The sequence below is a fragment of the Rhincodon typus genome, chromosome 6 (assembly GCF_021869965.1).
Source record: "Rhincodon typus isolate 14 chromosome 6, sRhiTyp1.1, whole genome shotgun sequence".
Classification (NCBI taxonomy): domain Eukaryota; kingdom Metazoa; phylum Chordata; class Chondrichthyes; order Orectolobiformes; family Rhincodontidae; genus Rhincodon; species Rhincodon typus.
In genome coordinates this window covers 49853818-49878800 of record NC_063337.1, presented here as the reverse complement: position 1 = coordinate 49878800, position 24983 = coordinate 49853818, and the positions used below count along the sequence as shown (strand labels likewise).

The 24983-nt window shown below is 38.2% G+C and overlaps 1 protein-coding gene across 1 annotated transcript in view; it reads right to left on the bottom strand.

Annotated features, from left to right (window-relative positions):
- LOC109927177 (mitogen-activated protein kinase kinase kinase kinase 4) overlaps positions 1–24983 on the bottom strand; it is a 189991-nt gene that overhangs the window by 103164 nt on the left and 61844 nt on the right. Inside the window, exons 3-8 of the mRNA XM_020527107.2 lie at positions 12852–12962; positions 10326–10416; positions 5531–5661; positions 5111–5165; positions 2012–2090; positions 743–918 (exon numbers count right to left, since the gene is read on the bottom strand). Of these exons, the coding sequence (XP_020382696.2) occupies positions 743–918; positions 2012–2090; positions 5111–5165; positions 5531–5661; positions 10326–10416; positions 12852–12962 (643 nt within the window). The remainder of the gene's footprint in view (positions 1–742; positions 919–2011; positions 2091–5110; positions 5166–5530; positions 5662–10325; positions 10417–12851; positions 12963–24983) is intronic.

Genomic DNA, 24983 nt, shown 5'->3' with positions numbered 1-24983 from the left:
AATTAAACATTGTGCTTTATAGCCGTTATGTCAATCTTCATCATATCACTTTTTTGTTTGAGTATGAAGGAAGATGCTCAATGTTTATTACTGAACATGGCAAAGAAGCCTCACTTTCATAACTGACCGATACCATAGATTCATACGGCACAGGAGGAGATCACTTGGTCAATTATGCCTGCACCAACTTTGTGAAAGTTCAATCCAATAAGTTTCCCTTCACCATTGAGACTATATGAATCATTGTTGCATAATGTTATGGCTTCAAGTCAATTATTTAACTAACATGGTTCTACTAGATAAAGCAGCCATGTAACTCCAAAATATGGACCAATGTGGTCTTGGTTGAAACAGATGAGGTTTATTTTTGTCAAGCGTTGATTACTCTGAAAGGTTACTTCATCGGTAAAAAGAATGTCTTTTCAACTTTGATTAACTGATCACTCCAAAAGTTAAGCAAACAATGTCTATTTTGCATTAGAGATATAAGGAAAAGTATATTAAATTGATAAATTGTAAACTCGAGTATGCTGACTTCCCCTACATTTCTCAGTGCCACCCCTCTTGCGGAAACATAATTTCAAAATTCATATATATGAATATGGAGGTTTAAATTCTTGCATTTGTCAAACAGGAGTAATGTTTTAATATAAAAAATTATTTTCCTTTGTTAACTGAAGAAGCCTACAATCAGCAACTAAATAATTGTATCTCGTAATTGCATCAATATTGTACAGTATACCTTTTTCTCCTCTCTTCTTCCTTGTTCTATCAATATGATCTTTCAGCTGGATTCGAACTTGCCGCTCATTTGGCTGGTCACGTATAAATGGATGTTTTAACAGGTGCTCAGTTGAAGGCCTTTGCATGTAATTTTTCACCAAACAGCTCTCAATAAAACTGAAAAATTTCTTTGACCTGAAAATGAAGAAAATCTGTTTTTTCACTTGAATGGAAATTAATTGGAGATGAAATTACTCGATAACCATTCAATTCTTGTTCAGCTTTAAATTTTTATACCCAGCAGCAGAGATGACTTTGTTCAGAGTTCTAAGCAACGTTTTGGTGATAACTTAAAAATGACTGTTCATATCTGCACAAGTACTTACTTTGAACACTATCTTCAAAAAACCTTCACTCAGATAACATTCAAAATTTAATATATGCATTACACCACAAAAATCCACCTTTATTTTCAACTATATATGCACGGCACAAACAATCTCACGCAGTACTAGGATTTCATGGCAGCTAAACAATTAATCATCTCACATCTCTGGACAGGCCAGGACAGTACTATTGAAGCAATCTGTATGTTTTTCATCATCTGTGAATCTGAGACTGAGAAAATCCATTTGAATTGCTGGTTTGATATCATTAGCAAGGAAATTAATTGTAACTATCTATTCTAAAAAATGATTAGGCAGTACAACTGATGAATACAATTCTAAATAATTATTTAATACATTTCCAGTTACAGCATTGGCCTTATTGTTCTAAGAACAAATCTCAAAACCTACTGTAGTGCAGCAAGGCTTGAATTTTCCAAAGATCATTAAGATCCAGATGTTGGTTTCAAATCCAGGTCAGAAACCCAGACTCGTTCCAGCACATCATTTGGGTATTCCAAGAGGGAATACGGAAATCTTAAGATAATTGTACTTCAGTTGAAAATGGAAGGAGGCAGAAAATGAGAGGGAGAAAGGATGCAAAATTTAGCAACCCCTTTAGATTGTAAGAAGAAACCCACCTTTAACCAATTTAGCAAAAAATTAACAGCTGTTGCGTAGCTGTAAATGAAACTGTTTTAATTCACGTTGCACAGATCATAAATCAAACAAGCCGATGTTTCGCACTAACATAGAGTGCGAGATATGCACACTTGTGATATCTGTATATCTGCATTTCAAAAATGCTATTTGACCAACCATAAGAAATCAGTACTGCTACAGCTGAAAAGTCAAAGAGCAAATAATTTGCTTCAACTTTGAGTATTAACAAAAATACAAACCATTTCTTAGACTTCAGTCGTGGAGGTGGATTTCTGGGAATGAGGAAGAGCGCTCTCATTGGATGCATGTCACAAAGAGCTAAAATGTAGAAATACAAAGAACAGTTGCCTGATCATAATACTTCAACAAATAATCATAATTAATTAGCCAAATGAACTGGAAATCCATAATTTATTTCATGAAATTTAAATAATTTGAGGTTCATCTGTCAATTTCTCTTCTTCTTTCACAAAGTCTGTTATGCAAATTAAAAGGATTAATAGATTTTAACCCAGAAACTATAATGAATGAATCCTTTCTTAGGAAAGCGAACAGTTTTTCCTTCGTATTCTTAGCATCACACAAAATTATATGTTCTCTAACACCTCCAGATTCTATGATCTATGATCTAAAACTTCCCATTACCAACTACAGAAGGAAACATTGGGGAGTAAAAATCCAATTAAGCAATCCACAATAAGGATGGAAAAAATATAGAGTTTTATCTTGAACCAGTAACCATGATTAGGTTTTCATATCAAGTGGTCCAAATTAGATCTTTTTTCTGCATGTTTACATTCTTCAATAGGAGATCTCTAAATGACATTGCTTTTTAAGATATTGGTAATGTTAACAATGTTGTTAAATACACACTAAATGTGCTTTTATGAAAAACGAACAACACTTTATGGATCTGTACTGAAAATAAGGGTTGATGTTGAAGTGGAATCATTTACAAGTCTTACAAAAAAGAGCATCCCTGCTACAATACCACAATGACAATTGAGAAAATCAATATGGGAGGCTCTTCAATCCATCTTTCCTAACGTATTTGTAAATACATTTCCCCATCAGTTCACCTGTCTTGGTTTGGTTTTAGTTTCTGAAGTACCAGAAAACTATTCCAAGGGTTGAGCATCTCTTAGCAAGTTCTTCCAGGCATTTACCTTAAAATTTACTTTCATTAATTCTAACACATTCTCCCTTGCTTTGAAGCAAAGCAAACTGTTTAGATTTACCTCACCAATACTGTTTAAAATGTTAAACAATACACTCAGCTCACTACTGAATCTCCTCCATTCAGGACAATGGGACCTCCTTTCCTGCAACCTATCTTTATAATTCAATCACTTGATACTATGGATCAGCTGAATTACCAGGCCTTTTTGACATCACCATAGTTTAAATGTCCTCATGACAAGATGATCAAAACTAAATATCACTTAACTCAAGAAGTGGCTTGTAAAATTTTAGAACAATATCCCTGATTTTTATTTACTGCTGTACCATGATCACCTGAACCCTGCACAGAAACATTTCCAATTCATTTTCAGCTATTTCTATGCTACATCGAAACATTTCTTTGCAATTTTAGCAACTTCACCTTCTCAAAAAACCTTCTTAACCAAATTTGTCCACTTGCATATTTTATCTGGCTAATTTCATTGCAGTCTTATTATTTTACCTCTCTTGTCTCCTCCTTCCTCAGGTTATCATCTGAAAATTTGCTTTGGAGTTTCTAAAGACAACTAGTCTTTCATTCAGAAATAATAAATCTCAATGTCAATCCCTGGGGCACTCTACTTATAATTCTTTCTGCCTATCATCCTGCCATTAGTTTCCTTAAAAAATAATTGTTACTTCCTTTTCAACCAATAAATTTTTAATCAAAGCAGTGTTTTTAATCCCAGTTTTCCAAAGTCTTAATTTCAGTAACAGTCTTTCGTAAAGGACTCACCACTACCTCCTCAGTAGCAAGTAAGGTTGGGCAATAATGTTGACCCGGTCAGTTTTAGTCACATCCATAACCAAATAGAAAATGTTACTGAAAATCCAAGTTCATCTTGCCGTATGGTTTTTTACCATTCACTCAGAGATAAATTCCCAACAATACATCAGGGACGGTCTATAGTCTTGGGGCTTACTTTCAGATAATCCTCAATAATAATTTAAGTAACATGTTCTTCTACCTCATGAGTTTCTGAAGTTAGATTAATGCACACGGTTGAACTAAATTTGCTCCCTTTCTTGAATATAATTTGTTTCCTATCCAATAGAGACCACTCCAGTATTCACAGCAATTTACTCATTATCACCAGCGCTTGACACATTCCATCTCTGCATTTTTCTCAAACTCTGGGAAGAGATATCATCAGTCCCTGTGGATTTTTCAATGAGGCCTTTAAGTCCATCTGGAACCTCACATGTAGCAATGCAATGTCTGTAAAGCTGCATGTTTATTTCCACAAATGCATGGTCTTCATGTAAGTCTTCTGTTGACAACATTAGTGTACTTTCAGTTTCATTTCTAATGGCATTCTTGAAACTTTTCATTTCATCTGACTGTTTCCTTGTTGCTGCTATGGGAAGAATTAGTTGTTGCTGTTTAGTAATTCTATTTCTGCCTTTGATTACCTTTTTAAACATGCTTGACAAACCTCTTATGTTTTTCTCAATAAAATATCTTACCCTTCATCCTACAAGTGTTGAGATTGAACTTCCACACTACCACAGTCCCCACCTCACGTCACATGGACTACATTGATTCAAGAAGGCAGTTCACCACCACCTTCTCAAGCCAACCAGGCAATAACGTTGGTCCAGCTACAGATGCCCATGTCCCTTGAGTAAATTAAAGAGATGATCTTTCCGCACCATTAAGAGTTTTATCCTAACAACTACCAAATGCATTCAAATCACCTATGATACTCAAAGATTTTCGTTTCCTATCTTTGACAGAATTATTAAGTTATAGGATGTTGGTGCTAGAATGCAACATTGTTCCATTTTATGCACTCCAAATCAACAACTGGCACTCCCAGGAAAGCTGCAGAAGTCAAACAGACAGCGAAGGGTTCTGCCACACTCCAAAAGCAGCTCAACTCCAACCTGACAGGAGCATCCCCTGATGCATCGCTTATAGCTTATTGATGGTAAATCATAAGTAGTCCTGTGAGATTTGCCAAACTCAACTTTGGACTCAGCTGGAAGAGGACAATTTCATCCCATTAAGTTACTGGATCTAAATTTTGGTCTCCGATAAATTGTAACTCTTTAATCACAGTTCCCAATTTAAGGATAACTTGTATTACAAAGATACATTGTATCAAATCACTTACGAGGTGCTCCTTCTGCCATTTCAATAGCTGTGATTCCCAATGACCACAAGTCACTCTAAAACAAAACATAGTAACTCATTCAGCTTTCAATTCTGCATACTAATAGGCAGAATAAAGGACAGAAATCAGTGAAAAATGCAATTTTACAGTGACTTTATTTCTGTTTCTTCATTTTAACAAGGCAAAATAAACACATTTTAATAATCATTTGCAATCAACTGTTGGTTCAGTGTGGCAACATCTTAATTGGCTGTAAGTAAAAACTGCAGCCTAAATCAAAAATTTTGACTTTTTTATAACACATTTCCATATAAATAGATTTCTAAAAGGGTTCACAAATTCAAAAAGGCAACATGAGATAGCAATTTCCACACAAGATCCAAGTACTGATTCTGGAATTAAAGAAAGGTAACAACTTACTCTATAATCATATGTTGCATCTGGATTCTCATCACAAGCAATGACCTCTGGTGCCATCCAATAGGGTGTCCCAATAAAGGTATTTCTTCTGCCAACAGTCCTGTCTAATTGTGCACTAACACCAAAATCAACTGTAATGAAAAATTCCAGGTAAACAGTAACTTGCATTGTTCGGATATGGGTTCCAACAAGTTCCACTCAAGTCCATTCACAAGTTGATTTGTACACAAGTCGGAACACAATACAAGACAAAGGAAAATTGCTGTATGTAAGTGGAAACGTTCACGTGTCAGATCTTTAAAATTACACCCTGTGTGGGATAGGGTAAAGATACAGGAGTGTTCATAAGTCAGATGTCTGTAAATCGGGCACCTCCTGCACAATGTGTTCATAAGACCTCCATACACAGAAGAGCAGAGTGCTGAATTTCTGAAGTAATTTCCCACTCTCACTAACTGTTAATAAAAGACCCGGGGAGAAATGACACAAATTTAAAATGACATTGCTTCTCTGGATTATTAAAGTAATAAGACTTTAAGATGCAACAACAGAAGTAGGCCATTCAGCCCACTGAGTCTGCTCCACCATTCAACAAGATGATGGCTGATCTGATAATCCACTTTCCCACTTTTTCCCTATAACTCTCAATTCCTTTACAAATTAAAAAAAAAACTGTGTCTATCTGGTCTCCCTGCTTTAGGGAAGATGTTGTGAAACTTTAAAGGGTTCAGAAAATATGTTCAAGGATGTTGCCAGGGTTGGAGGGTTTGAGCTAAAAGGGAGAGGCTGAATAGGCTGGGGCTATTTTCCCTGACCCTTAGAGGCTGAAGGGTGACCTTACAGAAGTTTATAAAATCATAAGGGGCATGAATAGGGTGAATAGCCAAGGTCTTTTTCCCAGGGTAGGGGAGTCTAAAACTAGAGGGCATAGGTTTAAGGTGGGAGGGGAAGGATATAAGAGAGACCTGAGGGGCAACTTTTTCACGCAGAGGATGGTGCATATATGGAATGAACTGCCAGAGGAAGTGATGGAGACGGGTACAATTACAACATTTAAAAGGCATCATACGGGCCACATGCTGGCAAATAGGATTGGATTAATTTAGAATGTCTGGTTGGCCTGGACGAGTTGGACCAAGGATTTGTTTTCCATGCTGTATATCTTTATGACTCTATATCAGTCTTGAATATACTTGATGGTAGGTAATCTGAGGAACTACTACAGAAATTAATGTCATACAAACATAAATCAGCTCATTCAATTCAATGTTATGGCATACATATCTAGAGAATCAGTTAATATAATTGTGAGAATGCAACCCCGATAGTACACTCAGTTACAAAGAATAAAACATCTTCAAGGCACATGATAGGGGGTGAAATAAATACTATAATTTTCTGTAACCACAGGTATGTTTCACAGTTAGAGAGGTGAACATATAATTATACGATTAGATAATATGATCATGCGTATTAGTTTGAATATAATTAGATAATATAGTCATGTGTACTAACTTGAAATGTAAATCAAGTCAGACAGGGATGAGTATATGTGAAACCTTTTGAATGGAAATTCTGTAAGAATAGTCAATGGAAGCCTGTTATCTGTAAAAATTGTATAACACCTTTGTTCATGTAATAAAGATTTGAGCTGTACACCATTTTCTTGAACTGTGCATGCATGAATGCACTTTTAAACAAAGGAACCGGAGTCTCATCTGGTCTAAAAGGAAATAATGGGATAAACTCATCCTTTCACATACGACACCATAAACGTACAAGTAAATCTCTGCAATTCTAATACTAGCAGCATTATGAGTTATGAAACTGGGAAAATATGGGATTAGGACAGCTAACCGTTCATTCATTAGTTTCTCAGAAAAGTACTTTAACAACTATGACCTCAATTCTAATGTACTGTCGCTATCCTCCATATAACAAATAACTCCCTGACCAGATACAGACCCAACCCTGTTCGCAACTCTGCAACATAAAAGCAAAATACCGCAGATACTGGAAATACTCAAGTCAGACAGCATCTATGAGGAGAGGAAAAGGGATTTAGGATTCCGCTGCCTGTTGGTCATAGAATCATAAAGGTTTCAGCACGGAAACAGACCCCTTGATCCAACTCGTGTACGTTGGCCAGATATCCTACATAAATCTAGACCCACTTGCAGCATTTGGCCCATATCCCTCTAAACCTTTCCTATTTATATACTCATCCAGATGCCTTTTAAATGTTGTAATTGTGCCAGCCTCCACCACTTCCTCTGGCAGATCATTCCAGATACACACCACCCTCTGTGTGGAAAAGTTGCCCTTTAGATCCCTTTTATACTTTTCCCCTCTCATCTTAAACCTATGCCCTCTAATTTTGGACTCCTCCACCCTCGGGAAAAGACCTTGCCTATTTGCCCTATCCATGCCCGTCATGATTTTATAAACCTCTATAAAGTCACCCCTCAGCCTCCGACACTCCAAGGAAAAAGGCCCCAGCCTATTCAGCCTCTCGCAATAGCTCAAAACCTCCAACCCTGGCAGCATCCTCTTAAATCTTTTCTGAATTATTTCTAGTTTCACAACAACCTTCCTACAGGAGGGAGACCAGAACTGCATGCAATAAAATTGGCCAAACCAATGTCCTGTGCAGCCGCAACATGACCTCCCAACACCGAATGCCTTCCCATCATTTACCTGCCCCTTTTGCAATTTTATCACAGCAGGAATGGTGCTGGGGTCAGTGAGACCCAATTTTGCCAATTTAAAAGGCTCATTCCAATTTCAGAATTAAATCCATACCAACAGCTTCCTCTGCCTGTTCTGGCAGAGGGTTCAGCGCAGGGATTTCTCTATGTGCCCAGGGGGCATCACCCCCCAGGGTTTTCAACCCCAACCATCCCAAAGATCTTCCTGATGTGATATATTCACCGTCTAAAGTTTTGGCAAAGACCTGTGGCTCGGGTTGTGGATGAGATCGATGACTTGCTCACCGAGCTGGCTTGTTTTTGTTCAGACGTTTCGTCACCATGCTAGGTGACATCATCAGTGCAGCCTCCAACAAAGCCATGTTATTCTACTCCACTTGGAATTTATACTGTCCAGTCTGTTATGGTGAGCACTGTCATTTCTGGTTTTGATCTGTATGGGTTTATATATGGGGTCCAATTCTACCTGTTTGTATATGACTAGAACACACCACTCTCCCCCACATTCAACCTAAACTGTGGATCCGGTACGTAGACGATACCTTTATCATTATTAAGTGCAACAAAATTAGAAGAGATCCACCACCTCATCAACAGCGTATTCACAGGGATTAAATTCACAAGAGAAGAAGGAAACGACAATCAACTTCCATTTCTGGATGCTACAGTAGAACAATTGACAAACGGGCAGTTCCAAACCTCAGAATACAGAAAAGCAACCCATACAGATCAAATCCTCAACTTCCACAGCAACCACCCCAACATCCACAAACAGAACTGCATTAGGACACTATTTAAATGGGCCAGGGCACACTGCAACACTCCAGAACTTCACCGGGAAGAGGAAGAACACTTATACAAGATCCTCGCTTTAAACGGATATCCCCGCAACTTCATCCGCAGTTGCCTACTAAACAGACAACAACAGGACGACACAGTACGACCTAACACACTGACCACACTGCCCTACATCAAGAACATATCAGAACTGACAACGAGGCTCCTAAGACCACCACAGCAACTCCACGACAAACACTTAAGGATTAAAGACCCCATTCCCATAACACGCACAATGAACGTGGTTTACAAAATACCATGCAATGACTGCCACAAACATTACATCGGACAGGCAGGAAGGAAACTAGCCATCAGAATACATGAACATCAACTAACAGCAAAATGGCATGATGAACTCTCCTTAATATCTGTACATTCAGACAATGAAGGCTATCAGTTTAACTGGGACAAAGTAACCATAGCAGCCCGAGCCAAACATAGACACGCAGGGAATTCCTAGAGGCATGGTTCTCAACTCACAATGCAATCAACAAACATATAGAATTGCACCCCATATGTAGACCCATACAGATCAAAACCGGAAATGACAGTAACACCATAACAGGCCGGACAGTATAAATTCCAAGCGGAGTAGAATAACATCACTTCATTGGAGGCTCCACTGATGATGTCACCCAGCATGGTGACTAAACGTCTGAACAAAAACAAGCCAGCTCGGCGAGCAAGTCAAAAACCTCATATTCATTTTCTCGCTCCCCACAAACTCTGGCTGAGCTGCTGAGTTTGTTCAACATTTTCTGCTCATATTATTCTTTTCTGCAAATTATTTTTATAGAGTTACGCCATAGATTGAGCACAAGGCAGACTGAGCACACAAAGTGTATATAGCTTATCTCAGGCTTACTCTCCATTCATTGCACAGCATTACATGGATACATATCAATCTCTTAAAAACTCATACTGAACTGCTAGCAGGAGGGGTTGTTGTGGCAAAGTGGTAGAGTATCTACCTCTGGGCCAGAAGGTCTATTCACATCCCACCTATCCCAGAGATGTGGCGTAACATATCTGAACAAGTTGGTTAAAAATAATTTTCCCTTTTAATTGCAAGCAGTGAAAAAGTTGTTTATTTTGAATGTTCCATCTAACCTATCCCTATGCAACTCTGCAAACCTAACCATTCTGCTTATTCCAAATCAACTTGTTTTATTCATTTCAGAAACTGCATTACATGGCAACATGAGTTACTTTAACTTTAATGCTCCAAGTTATTGTTGTTAATTACATACCTAACTTCACTTCAGCATTTTCTGTCAGCAATACGTTCTGCCCTTTGATATCACGATGAATGACATGGTGGATGTGAAGATGTGACAGTCCCTAAACACAAAAGAAAAAAATATACAAATAATGTACAGCAAACTTGGTTTTAACTGGTACCTAATGAACCAGCACTCTTGATAAACTGACAAAAATTATATCCCTGAAATATCGGAAGTTTATTGTATTATTGTGATCTCCATGATGTCCAAGTAGTCAGTTGAGGGAGTCACTGAGAAGGCTCTCTGCCAGTAAGTTTCATTTAAGTTATTATTTAAGTGAGTTATGCTGTAAATAAAGTATAACCGTGAGTGCACACCCCTTGCATTAAGTTTCTATTACTTAGTGTGTGTTTTTACATTGATTATGTGAACCTCTTGATCTCCTAGGTGCCGGTTAATAAACCATTTGCTGTATTTTCTTGCTAGATGCAAAACAAATATCATCTTTAAATGGACTTAACAGTGAAATCACTTGCTTATTTTCTAATTTGTGCGTGGGATGAGAGTGCAACTGGTGAGGTCAGCATTTATTACCCAGCCGTAATTGCCCTTGAAGGTGATGTGAACGACCTTCATGAAATGCTGCAGTCCATAAGGTGTACATACACCCACAATCTATAAAGAAGGGAGTTTTAGAGTTTTGATCCAGGGACAGTAAAGGAACACAAAAAGTACCAACTCAGGGTGGCATGTGACTTTAATGAAAATTTGCAGGTGGCATTCCCTTTCCCTTGCCCTCGGTAGTAGAAATCACAAACTTGGAAGGAGTCGTGTAGAGTTGCTAGAAACTGTTGTCACCATCTACTAGTGACGAAGGGAGTGAATACTGAAGGTGGTGCCAATCAAGCAGGATGCTTTATCCTCAACCATGTCATGTTTCTTGAGTGGCGCAATAGCTGCATCCATCCGGGCAATAGATTGCATTCTATCTCACTCTTTTCTTGTGCCCAGTAGGTGTCAGGTAGGCTTTGAAAAGTCAGCAACTGGAGTTACTTGCTGCAGAATTCTCAGCCTCTGGTGTGCTATTGGAATATTAGTTATTCTAAAAACAATAAGCTGGGAGATACAATGTTAAAAATGGCACCAGATAATGAACTGATAAAGAGTTCAGTTCTGTCCAACTCGGTAGAATTTGCAGCAGCATTTTATAACATCTACAGAACTAATCATGCAACTTAATAAGGAAGTCTTCTATCACAGTAACTGTACACCTTCGGCTGGAAACACTGCAATGGGAAAAGGACAGCTTTCACATTCAGCTAAAAAATTGTCCAGTTCAAAAAAGCTTATTGTGTCTCCCACAAAACGTGTAATAGTAAATTGCTGTACAGACTACAACAGCAAAAAAAAAGCAATCAAATCTTATGTGATGCCTAAAATACTTCTGCATTTTACACACTTTTCAAGTCTGAAGGGCACTACAAATGGCAGTTGACCAAAGTGCTTGTATTCTGACAAAGTTCCTGTAAAGAAAAAGCAGCCATTTGGAACATAATTTTTCAAACTGTAAGGAGAGGCTAGAAAAACTCAGGTTGTTTTCTCTGGAGTGGCAGAGGCTAAGGTACATAGATTGGGAAGAAGATTCCGACTGTCAACCCTGAGTTGAAAGGTCTAAAACTAGGGGGCATGATTTAAGGCGAGAGGGGTAAAGTTCAAAAGGAGATGTGAGGGGCAAGCTTTTTTCACACAGAGTGGTAGGAGCGTGGAACACACTGCCAGAGGTGGTGGTGGAGGCAGATATGATAGAGGCTTTTAAGAGACTCTTGGATAAGCACATGAATATGCAAGGAATGGAGGGATATGGACCACGGGCAGGCTTAAGAGATTAGTTTAATTTGGCGTCATGTTCAGCACAACATTATGGGCTGATAGAACTGTACAGCACGGGAACAGGCCTATGTTCTACAATTCTGGCAGATTTACCAATTTGAAAGATACAAACAACCATATTAAAATGTTGTATAAAACAATGAACAATCAAAGCATTTTAGCAATATGGTACACACAATTTAGTTCAAGAAATCCCTTATCATGAAAATATTCTGTACAAATAGATAGATTGCAACAGAAACTGGAAGGTTAATGATCTAATCTGTAATTAATTCCCCACTTTCTTCAAAATTCAACACACATTTTCTTCACAGGTTTGAATAGGGTCCAAAATACTAAAATAGACTCTGCAATGGATACTGGAAATCTGACATAACAATAGAAACAGCTGGAAATCAAGTCAAGCAATATCAGCAGAAAGAGAAACAGAATTAATGTTTTAGGTCAACAATCTAATGAAACATCAAATTAAAATCTACCTCCACAAGATGCTGCATGACGTGCTGAGTACTTCCAGCATTTAGTCTCTAAAGGATCTGTTGATGTTAAATCTGATTAATTTAAGCCACAGCACTGTTTATTCTTTCACTTCTGCTCTCTCTCTTTTGTCATTAACACCTACAAACAATCTGCCTTAGGATTTTGCACAAGATCCATGCTCACCCGGAGTATCTCCCTGCAGATGTACGCAATCCAGTCTTCCTTCAGCGAATTTCCTTTTGTGTTTTTCACCAAATCTGTAATGGATCCTGCACCACAGAACTCCATGACAAGCTATTAAAAAGTTTAAGAAGAAATTATAAGTTACTTCAGTTGTGGCAATTAAGAATTTTTGTTAGAGATGGTTACTGCCAGGTACTTGTGAGACACAAATATTACTCTCCACTCAACAGCCCAAGCCTTAATGTTGTCCAGGGCTTGCAACCTATGAACATGGACTGCTTCAGTACATTGAAGTACTACAACAGGACTAACCATTGCAGTCATTAATGAACATCCTTGATTATGGCATTATGATGCAGGGAAGGTAATTTCTAATGTCTCTGAAGGTGCTAAAGCTGAGGACAACACCCTAAGAAATTCCTGTCACAATGCCCTAAGGGCTGAGATGATTAACCTTTAATAAGCACAGCCATTTTTCTCTGTACTAGGGTTAAGATTCTACCAGTCAGAAAATCCCACCCGATTCTTGTTGACTTGAGTTTTGTTACAGCACTTCGCGGTCACTTGTCAAATGCTTCCATTACGTCAAAAGCAGTTAACTCTCACCTCACCTTCAATTCAGCTCATGCCCATGTTTGGGCTGAGGCCAAAATTAGGTCTGAAGCTGAATGACCTCAAATAGAACCCAAACTGAGTATGAGGCGAACAGGTTATTGCTGACTAAATGTCTCATTGTTTATGATTGACAGCAAACTGATGGGGCAGCTACTGCCTGGATTGGGTTTGCCCTGTTTTGTGGATAGAACTTATCTGGGCAACTTCTAACATTATCAGGTAGATACCAGTAACAGCCTGGCTAGGCATACTGCTAATTCTGAAGAGTGAGTCAAGACATTGGCAAGATTCATACCTTTATTTCATCCAGCACATTCAGCCATTTCTTGATATCATGTGGAGTGAATCAAAATGGCTGAAGATTCGAAGCTGTGGTGCTTAGGACCTCAGATATAATAGAAAATGGGGTTTCTTTAAATAAATGTTCCTAGTATTTACTAAGTAGCATGGGATTGTGTTTAACTGCTGTTACAGCTGTAATTAGCCTTCCAAATGTCTGGCATATGAAAACTAAAGGAAAGGTCACAAGAATCACCAGGATTTAATGATGCTCCACTGAACTGACATCAATAGTTTATTTTGGCCATATTCATCCTATTAACAAAGTATTGTTTGGGAAAACAACATGTTTTTCTTATTAGAAGTGATAAATTAATGCTTAGGCCAGTTAAGTAACAATGGGTATCCTGGCATCAGGTGTAGCTGGCCATGATCATTGGCTAAAACAGTTCAGACAGATGATTGACACAGCATAATTTGCCTCCAGAAATGAAGTATATTAACAGGGGTAAAGTGGGAGGTGAGCTATTGAGGGATGGCCCAGGTGAATGAGCTCTTTTTTGGAAGAAGACCTGGAATTCACAGGAAGTGCAAAGATTTTGAGCATCGTAGATTGTGAAAATCGGGGATTAATACCTAACCACTCCAAACCACAGGGGCCCACTGCCTCTGCTTCTCTAGTCTATAGGATGGCCTTGGGATCTGTAAACCTGTTCCTTTTCATCTTATTAAACTGTTGTTTCTTAAACTCAATAAACTATCTGAAAATTGCTTACAAATGGTAAACTGCCTCTATTAAGTAAAGTTGATTAAGTCGCTATAGGTCCAGAGTAACATACGCTACTCTTTCCCTGGCGAGAGATAATCAGTGGTCGTTTAACATGAGGGTCACCACGTCTCAAGCAAGGACAGAGGTTACAAAGGGGTAGGACGTTCATGGTGACTTCAGCCAATGTGGGAATTGAACCTGTTGACATCATTCTGCATTACAAACTAGCCATTCAGCCAACTGAGTGAACCTATCCTTCCCTGTATTAAGTAACTGTGATTATGAACATCCAAAATCAAACAGATGGATGCAGAATTGGATTATCCACTTGGTGTTTCCAGCCGAAGATAGTTCATTTGCACTACTGTGTTGGGCTCTGCCATCTTTGAGAATAGGAATGTTTGTGAAGTCTCTTCCTTTAGTTATTCTCCATTCAGACAGAGATATGGCAGGACTGCAAAACTCTGACTTGGTCTAGAGATTGTGAGATGATTTTGCTCTGTCGATAGCAAGCTGACTCCATTGTTTAGTGTGCACATTGTCCTCCCTGTAACACTGCCAGGTTGGCACCTTCCTTTTAAAGTATGCCTGGTGCTGTACCTTGCATATTCTCTTACACTGAGGCAGAGTTGGATTCCTGCTTTGATGCTAATGTTAGAGTGAGGAATGAGAGGTTTAGGTTGAATACAAATCTACTGGTGCTGATTGATGGCCCACAGGGTATAAAGGACATCCAGCTTTGAACAGCAAAATTAGTCAAAATATATCCCATTTGGGACAACGGTAATGCCATACAACACGGAAGATAACTTAAATGTAAAAACAGGCACTCACTCCCCTTTCACAAGGGCTGAGTATCGATTAATTCTGCCAATACTGTTGTGGCCAGATACATCTGCTGTAGGTAGACTGGTGAGGAGGAGTTCAAGTAGGTTTTCCCCTTTTCTTGGTTCTCTTACCACCTGCCATACACCCAATTTGACATTGCGTCATTCAAATTATGCACAGTTCAGTCAATAACAGTGCTGAATCACTTGGTGATAAGCATTGAAATCCCTCATCCAAAGTACATTTTATGCACCTTCTGTGTGGCATTTCAGATGGAAGAACACTAATTCATTAGAGAGAGGGGTCAGTGGGCAAAAATCAGCAGGTGGTTTCCTGGTCAGATTTGAGCTAAAGCGATGAGAATTCACGAGGTCCGAAGTCAATGACTTGAGGGTCATTTCGCCTATCAGTATACACAACTACTGCTGGTTAGTCATTATAGAATAGATTCATAGAATCCCTACAGTGTGGAAGCAGGCGATTCGGTCCTTCAAGTCCACCAACCCTCAGAGGAGCCCACCCAGACCTACCTCCCTACCCCATCCCTGTAACCCTGCAGTTCCCGTGGCTAATTTATCTGGCCTGCACCTCCTAGACACAATGTGCAATTTAGAAAGGCAAATCCACCTAACCTGCACATCTTTGGACTGTGGGAAGAAACTGGACAGCATCCAGAAGAAACTCAGTCATGAGAAAAACATGCAAACTCTATGCAGACAGTCACCCGATGCTGGAATCGAAGACAAGTCCCTGTGAAGCAGCAGTGTTAACCACTAAGCCACCACGCTGTCGTACAGCCACAAGATCAAGACAGATCCATGTCTGGTTATGGAGGAGTCTGTGATATTGCCAGCAAAGTGCAATTCATTAAGTATGCCTTTATCAGGGTAGAAGCCGTCAGGCTGTTTGCCTGACTGGTCAGTCTGGAACAAGATTCATAGTCTCAGGGTTTTAAAAAGGGACCAAAAATACTGACTTAAGTTGGCCCATTTTTAGGAGCATTTCAATCAATAAAGTCCCAGATATCATGCAGAGAAGACTCAAGGGTCAAATGGTCTACTCCATTTCAATTTCTTACATTCCTAAATGCTAGACAAATCCTGGTTTAGATTTTAAATGAAAAAATGCCTTTGAAAGCAGACACTTTAAAGGAACCAGCTTAATTATCTTTTAAACAGAATTATGTATGTGGTATAAAAAAACTGATCTTTTCTCTTTATGCAGCATATGGCATAACATATGTGGCAAAGTTTCCAATGGAATGCAGAAAAGATCACTTTGCATAAAGAATCTGTCCATATTATTTCTTAATTTAGCTGCTGCAACAAATTTAACATTACTGGTTTCAAGTTGTCTATACTGTGCAATTTAGGCAAATGGAAAAAAAAATCTGTTGTATTTCTTTTAAATATGTGTCCATCTTACTTGGTTGGTAATGTTAGGATTCGATGCCTTTGAACCAGAAGGTCAGAAGTCAAGTCTTCCAGGATGTGACTATATTCTAGTAGGTCAATGTTCTTCTCTATTCTTGGAATGGAGCTAATTTTTTTTGGACTAAATATTAAACCAAGGACCCATTTCTCTGATGCAACACACTAAGGTTTCCATGGCATGACTGAGAGATGAAGTAGGATCAGGGAAAGAAAGTTTGTTTTACAATCCAAATGCAAAAAAAAAAGATAAATTTTTAGAAGTGATTTAATAACTTGCTCCACCTGAATTATGCAGAGCTCAAATGAAAGTGAGTGCTTAAACGTATTTTGCGCTGGAAAGCTCCTCATCTTTCCTGCCTATAAATGACACCTTTTCCTTTCTTTAAAAAGCCTAATTAACAATATTGAAAAATGTTTTAAATATTGATACTGAACATGATATTAACTGCATGAACTATCTTTTAGACTTGATAATGACCTTCCCAGCCTTTCTGAATATATAAAACGGCTAAAAATGCAACTGTCTAACTAATTCAACTGACAAAAGAATACAACACTGTAAAAATACATGTAAACTAAGTTCAACAGGAAAACCTTACACACCAAATCTGCTCTTGGAATTATTAACATAAATCTTCAGAAATATATTAGATGAGTGTTGCCCACATTAGCTTCAATATATAGCGCCACTTGAAAATGTAATTAAAAAGTCAGATAATTAGGGGTGAAAAATTAAAGTTTAGAAGACACAAATGGTTTTATAAAGGTGGAAAAACTGTAACTTGATAAATAGCAGATAGATAGATGTCCTTCAAAGTCCAATAAAAAGCAACAGGGCACAGGATCCAGATGACATAACCAAAAACAGATGGTCTTTTTGATAACATTTGGCAATCTCTTCACAAGTTAGTCGCAAATAAATTTCATTTAAATGTACTCCATCTATTCACCTGGTCCAAAATAAAATTTCCTGTGGCATACGGCTATATAGGGTGAAGATAGGTTTCGAAACTACCACTCATATAAATGAGACAAGGTGAGAAACAATTTTATAGTCATACTGCTATAGAGCCATTTTAACGGTTCAGCAGTTATGTATAAGGCTATAAAATTTCCTTTTGCAGCATTACATTCATAAAACTGAAGCACTATTTTCATTGCTTAGGATGAAAGAAACCTTGAAGTTAGCTTACTTTCATTAGAAGATGCATTGAAAAAAACAGTGCAGGTTGTGATAAATAAAACAGAACAACTCATCAGAAAATGAAACAGTGAACATGCACAAAGCGGAATGTGAGATAACAAGGTGTAGAGCTGGATGAACACAGCAGGCCAAGCAGCATCAGAGGAGCAGGAAAGCTGACATTTCGGGCCTAGACCCTTTTTCAGAAAATCTGAAAGAGAATGGATTCCTTTTGCTATTTTACTGAACAACAAGTACCTACTGAAAAAAGCTAACTACTGCAGTTTACAACAGGAACAGCCCACAAGTGCATTTGGTATCTGGTCTAAGTGTGCATTCTTCAAATCAGAGGCTCAGCAAATCAGGTTGATAGCATTAAGTGTGTCACAACAGGATCGAATCCCAGCCTCACTAACCTGTATAACACACAATGTTCACAAGCTCAGAATCAAATTCCCTACGGGCCAGAAAGAAGCCATGTAGCCCATCAAGTCTGCACTGATCCTCTGAACAGCATCCAACCCAGACTGACAGCCCCCCTCCCAACCTATCCATGTAACCCCTTATTTACCATGGCTAATCCTTGGACACTAGGAGTAATTTAGCATGGCCAATCCACCTAACTTGCACGTCTCTGGACTGTAGGCAGAGACCGAAGCTCCTTGTTAAAAACCATATAGACACAGATCATGCAAACTCCACACAGTCACCCAAGGCTGGAACTGAACCCAGGTCTTGCCACTGTGAGCCAGCAGCATTAACTACTAAACCACTATGCCACGCCCAAGTTGTTAATAGGTCTACAACTGATAGACAATACAATTTCACACTTGGTCAAGCAAGTATTCAAATAAAGTACACAGATCAATAAAACAAAATTTTAAGAATCTACCCTGATGAGGAAATTTGAACTAGCATAATAAAAGTGCTAGCAGTGAAATGCAGATCTTCAATTACAGACCACGAACTGTGATACAAAGCAACAGCACATATGCAGCGAAAATGGTTCACAGATGGGCACAGATTCTCTGCACATTGTATACAATAAGATGCTGGCCTGGTCAAATTGAGTAAGGAAATACATTTGTCAGGCAGATCCAAACTTCCACAATCAGAATGAACAAGAGAAGGGCCCCAAGCAACTATGTTCATGGATTGCTGAAAATTACCTTCTGTCAAATACAAATGAACAGTCAGATTTTTTTCTGAGTAAATTCTGAAAATGCTACCAAGGCTGGATTTTAGGCCAGTCTTTCCAAACTAATGTACTTTCCAAATTAATGTACAAATTAATGTAAATTACTACATATTTAGTAATGTGGTGGCACCAGCAATGAAGATTAACATTTTGAATGAATTGGTATCCAAAGAAATTTATTTGCTTGTGCACATTTTTGAGTATGTGCAAATTAATGAATCCAACAACCAGCTCCAGATGAGTAAGAAAATTAAAACTTAAATCATGCTGTGTAGGCATATTCCTGGAATTTGCCCCACAGCAATTCATAAAAAGCACAGACTCTGGTTCCAGTGTGCAGCCACATCAAATTGGTTGAAACCACTTGCAAGTTGCTTCAAAAATAATTCCTTACTAAGTAGTAAACTGATTATTTATAATATGAATGGCAATTAAATATGTGGAGGTTTCAGTGCGCAAATAAGCTTCCTGCTTTGGTAATGATCCATGCAGAACCAATAATTTCCGGAACAATCCCTGAACTTCATAATGTTAATGCTTCATGCAAACAAAGTCAATTGATAAAAATCAAAATTTCTCACTGTCTCAAGCCCTATTTTAGAAAGTTCATCATGATGTCCCATGTGTGGAGTTTGCAAATATTCATAGCAGTTGTACAGATCAACAGTGCAAAAGGTGGGAACTTGAGAGTCAGAATTATCGGATAACATCAGTGTATCTGAACTTTAGTTTAAAATTTTAATTTAAATTTGAACTTTAAAATATGAAAAAGAAACTGCAAGCACAGTTACCAGACCTGCCTGTTAGTGGCATTTAACTGTCAATAAATCGAATTAGCTGGGTGAGTAGTTGATAATTAGTCAGCAGGAAGATAAGTTAAAAGCCTGTAACTCTGATGTGACTCAAAATATGGCATAAAGTAAACAGTATTGACTGACGCACTGTATAGTCATTGAAGAAGTGCATTGTGAATTAACTGCACAAGTTTGGTGTCTTTGGAATTTGGTGTAGAGTGGAGAGAAAGCTTTGCACTTCTGCACCCAATACTCAAGAGTGATTGTGTAAGCTTGTTTCCACTGAGGTTTGGAAATTTTGTCCATCATTCCTTACAAGAAATAAGTATAAATAATTGAGTCTTGGACAGCAAGTTGTGTTCTTGGATTGTAATATACAAGTGTTTGAAAAACTCTCCTGAATTACAGGATTTTATAGTCATATAGTCACAAAACTACAGTGCAGAAAAATGTCGATCAAGTCTATGCCAGTTATAAACAACCACCTAATTATTCTAACCTGATGTTTAACACTTGGCCCATAGCCTTGAATGCCTTGGCATCACAACTGTACATCTAAATACTTCTTAAATGTTACGAGAGTTTCTGCCTTTACCACCCTTACAAGAAGGCAGTTCCTGATTCCCACTGTATTGGTGAAAACGTTTTGCCTCACATCTCCACTAAACCTCCTGAACTTTTCTTAAATCTATGTCCCAGGTCACTGATTGTCATAATTTTATACATCTAAATTAGGACGCCTCTCAATCTCCCAGAAACAACCCCAGTCTGTCCAATCTGTTCTCATAACTAAAACTCTCCAGCCCAGGCAACATCCTAGCAAATCTCCTTTGCACCTTCTCAAGTGCAATCACATCCCTCCACAGTGCTTATTCCAGAAATGTACATAATACTCTAGATGTGGTCTAACTGACACTATTTACAGTTCCAGCACAATCTGCATAGTATAAAATTCTATGCCGAGAGAGAGTGTGAAAGACAGAAAATGAGTGTGAGAAGGTGAGTGAGTAAGCGAGAGAGAGAGGGTCAGCAAGCAAGAGAGAGGGTGAGCGAGAGAGAAATTGAGAATTTATAGTGGTGGAACAACTCAGCATGCTGGAATCCAAGCAAAATATTCAATCAAGAATGGGGACTCTCCCAAAACAAAGAAGCAAAAGAACAGTAATGAAAGAAATAATAGCAGAATATAATGACAATTTCCATGATCAAATTGACTTCCACCCTTGGATTTCAAAGGAAATGAACGAGAGTACTGGTGATGCAATCTCCTGACCTTCTCTCAATTTGAAAAGCATTTGTTTGAATTGGAAAATTGCGTGCAACACTTTACAACTTAGAGCAAGACCAGGAAACTGTAGGCTTGTTAGCCCAGGGTCTGTTATTGGCGAAATACTAGAAATCTAGAAGAAGGAAAAGGGTGAAAGAACATATTGAAAATTTCTAGTTGATAAGACATCCATTATGGAAAGGCTGGTTCCTGCCTGAAAAACATTACTGCTTTGTTTTGAAAATGTTGAAAGACAGGGTAATGACCATAGATCCAACAGGCATTTGATAAAATGTCTCATATAGACAGTTAGTTAACGTTAACACTTACAATATCAAAAGTAAATTACTGATTTGAATAGAACATTGGCAGAAAACAGAGAATAGGAAGAATGGGCCAGTTCTTTAATTAACAGGATATGACCAATGGTGCTCTTCAATCATCTGTGTCGGGGTATCAACTCGTCACCATATTTATCAGCTTAGATAATAGAATGGCAACCCTATGATCCAATTTTCCAATGACTCAAAGGGAAGCAGCACCAAATGCAATGTAGACAGTGCATAAAATTAGACTATTAACAGATTTATTGAATGGGAAAAGCTGTGACAAATGGATCCATATGTTGGCAAATGTCAGGTCAATCATTCCCAATTCAGACATAAAAATGGCAGAACAGGTACTTTCCAAATTGTTAAAAGCTAGAAAAAGATGAGGCGTACTGGTCCATCTACATACATTAAAATTTCATGAACAGGTACAGAAAAATATCAATGAGACTATTGGAAAACTTGCTTTATATCTAAAGAACTATAAAATAAGGTAGCAGAACTTCAGCTAAGAGCAGAAGGCGGCTATTTGGCCCTTTGAATCCACTCCACCATTTAATTTTGTAATAATTGATCTGATTGTAACCTCAAATTCACGTTGCATGAGCCCATGATAAGCTTTGACCCATTTTCTTAAGAACCACCGATCCACCTCTGCCTTAAAAGCAAAGATTCTTCCTCAAAAGGCAGTGGTAATAGAGAGTTCCAAAAACTTTGACCCTCAAATATTTCTTAAATGGGTGACTCCTGATGTTTAAATAGGCCTGATTCTAGATTCTCCCATAAGAGGAAGCATCCTTTCCACATTCACCCTGTCAAGACTTCTCAGGAGCTTCCATTTCAATCAAATCGTCTCTTATTTTTTAAAATCCAGCTGGCACTAGTCTAGCCTTTCCAATCTTTCCACAAAGGCAACCCACCACTGCCAAGTATTAGTTTGGTAAACCTTCACTGAACTGTTCTAACACTCTCACAACTTTCTTTAAATAAGTAACCAATGCTGCAGACATGACTACAGACATGATCTCACCTGCATAAATGAAGCATAACATTCCAATATTTGTCTTCAGCTCCCCTCACAATAAATGATAAGCTTTTCTAATTATTTGCTGTATCTGTAGACTGGTGTTAGAGATCATACATGAGGACACCCCACATCCATGTGCATTTCAGAGCTCTGCAATCTCTCTCAATTTAGATAATATGTTCCTTTTTATTCCTCCCATCAAAATGGACTTCACATTTTCCCACATTATACTCCATTTGTCATATCTTTGACCACTCACTTGATCAATCTACATCCCTTTATAGCCTCCTTGGATCCTCTTCATAATGAATTTTTCTCCTTACTGTATCTTTGAATCATCAGCAATATTACCTTCTGTCCTTTAATTCATGTCACTTATACATATTGTTAAAGGTTAACTCCTTTGACACAGTGATCCATTGCTCATCACTTGTGACATTTTGCCAAGCAGAAAAAGCCCCAACTATGCCTATTCTATTTCCTGTTTGTTAGCTGATCAGCTATTCATGCTAATATGTCACCCCATACTCAAATAAGCCTTTATTTTCCACAATAATCTTTGACGTGGCACCTTATCAAATGCCTTCTATAAATCCATGACCAGTACATTCATACGTTCCCTGTATTCACTGCGAATGTTAAGTCATCAACGAACTCCAGTAAGTTGGCTAAACAAGATTTTCTTTCACAAATCATCCAGTTGTCAATAGTGGTGGACAATTAAACAATGCACTGGAACATGATGCTCCACAAACATACCCATCGTCAAAAACAGGGGAGTCCAATGTATCATTGCAAAAAATTACAAGACAGAATCATTTACAACAACCTTCAGCCAGAAGTGCCAAGTGGATAATCCATCTCGATCCAGAGCTCTACAGCATCACTCATGCTCAGAAATTGTCACAGACCTAACTAGGCTGTTCCAGTATAGCATACAACAAGTATCTACCTGACAATGTGGAAAATTGCCCAAGGAAGTTCTGTAAATAAAAAGCGGGACAGATCCAAACTGGTCAATTACTGTCCCATTAGTCTACTCTTGATCAGGGAAGTGATGGACAGGGTCATTGACTGTGCAGCACTTGCTCAATGATGCTCAGTTTGGGTTCTGCCAGGGTCACACAGATCCTGACGTTATTACACCGGTAGTTCAAAAAGGCAATGCATCACCACCTTCTCAACATCATTCAGAGATGGGAAATAAATGTTGGCCCACATGGAAGCTCACGTGGATTTGCCTAGGGAATATCATGTCTGACTAACATACTGGAAGAGGTATTCAAAGAGTTGATGAGGGCTTGCTGATGATGTGGTGGACATGGATACCAGAAATATTTGATACAGAACCACACAACAGACATAAGAAAACTTATACTTCATGGAATAAAAAGGACACCAGCTGCATGAGAGCAAAATTGGTCAAGGGACAAGAAATAGAGATAAAAGGTCAATATCTTTTCTTCCAACCTGGACGAGTTCCACAGGGATAAGAACATAAATAAAAAAGCAGTAAGTCATTCACCCCCCTCAAGCTTGCTCCATCTTTCAACAAGTTCATAACTGATCTGACGCAGGCCTGTATTCCTTCATGTCAGTTCATCTCAGCCCCCAACTTTTCAATATTTCAAAAATCTACCTACCTCTTCTGTAAATACTCCCACTCATTTAGCCTCCACAAATCTCTGGGGAAGAGAAATCCGGCTTTCTAAACTTCCTGTAATTTCTTCTTTTATAACAGAAAACAGCATTTTACTCCTGCTGTTCCTGATAGATATAAATGATCTAGATCTTGGTGTTCAAGGGACAGTTTTGGTGTTTAAGTATGGCACAAAACTTTGGAAAATTAACCCAAGTGTATACATGCTTATTTCATTAAAAGTGGCAGGATAGGTAGACAGACCTGTTAATAAAGCCCATATATTATTTTAGGCTTCATTAAGAGATGCATAGCGTTTTCATCTTTGTACTTTTAGGAAGTCATGTTGAACTTATAAAGGATTTGTTAGACCTCTACTAGAATACAGTGTACAGTTCTGGGCACCACAATTTAGGGAGAATGTAAGTGCACTGGAGAGTGTTGAAGACGTTTACATGAATAGTTTCATGGATAAGAAATTTCAGTTACGAATACAGATTGGAGAAGTTGCGACTGTTTGCTTTGAGGAAGTGAAAATTAAGAAGGGATTTGATAGAAGTTATTAAAATCATTACTGGCTTAAACACAAGTGAAATCAATGTTCCACAAGTTGGCTGTGGTTTCAAAGCAGGAGATGATACTAGTGAGACCAGATGTTACCAACACTTCTGATAAGATTTTTCAAACTTACATTTTCATTGCATGAATTTTGAATGCTTTGGAAAATCAATGTAATCAGAAAGGAATGGACAATAATTCTCTCTCTTGAGG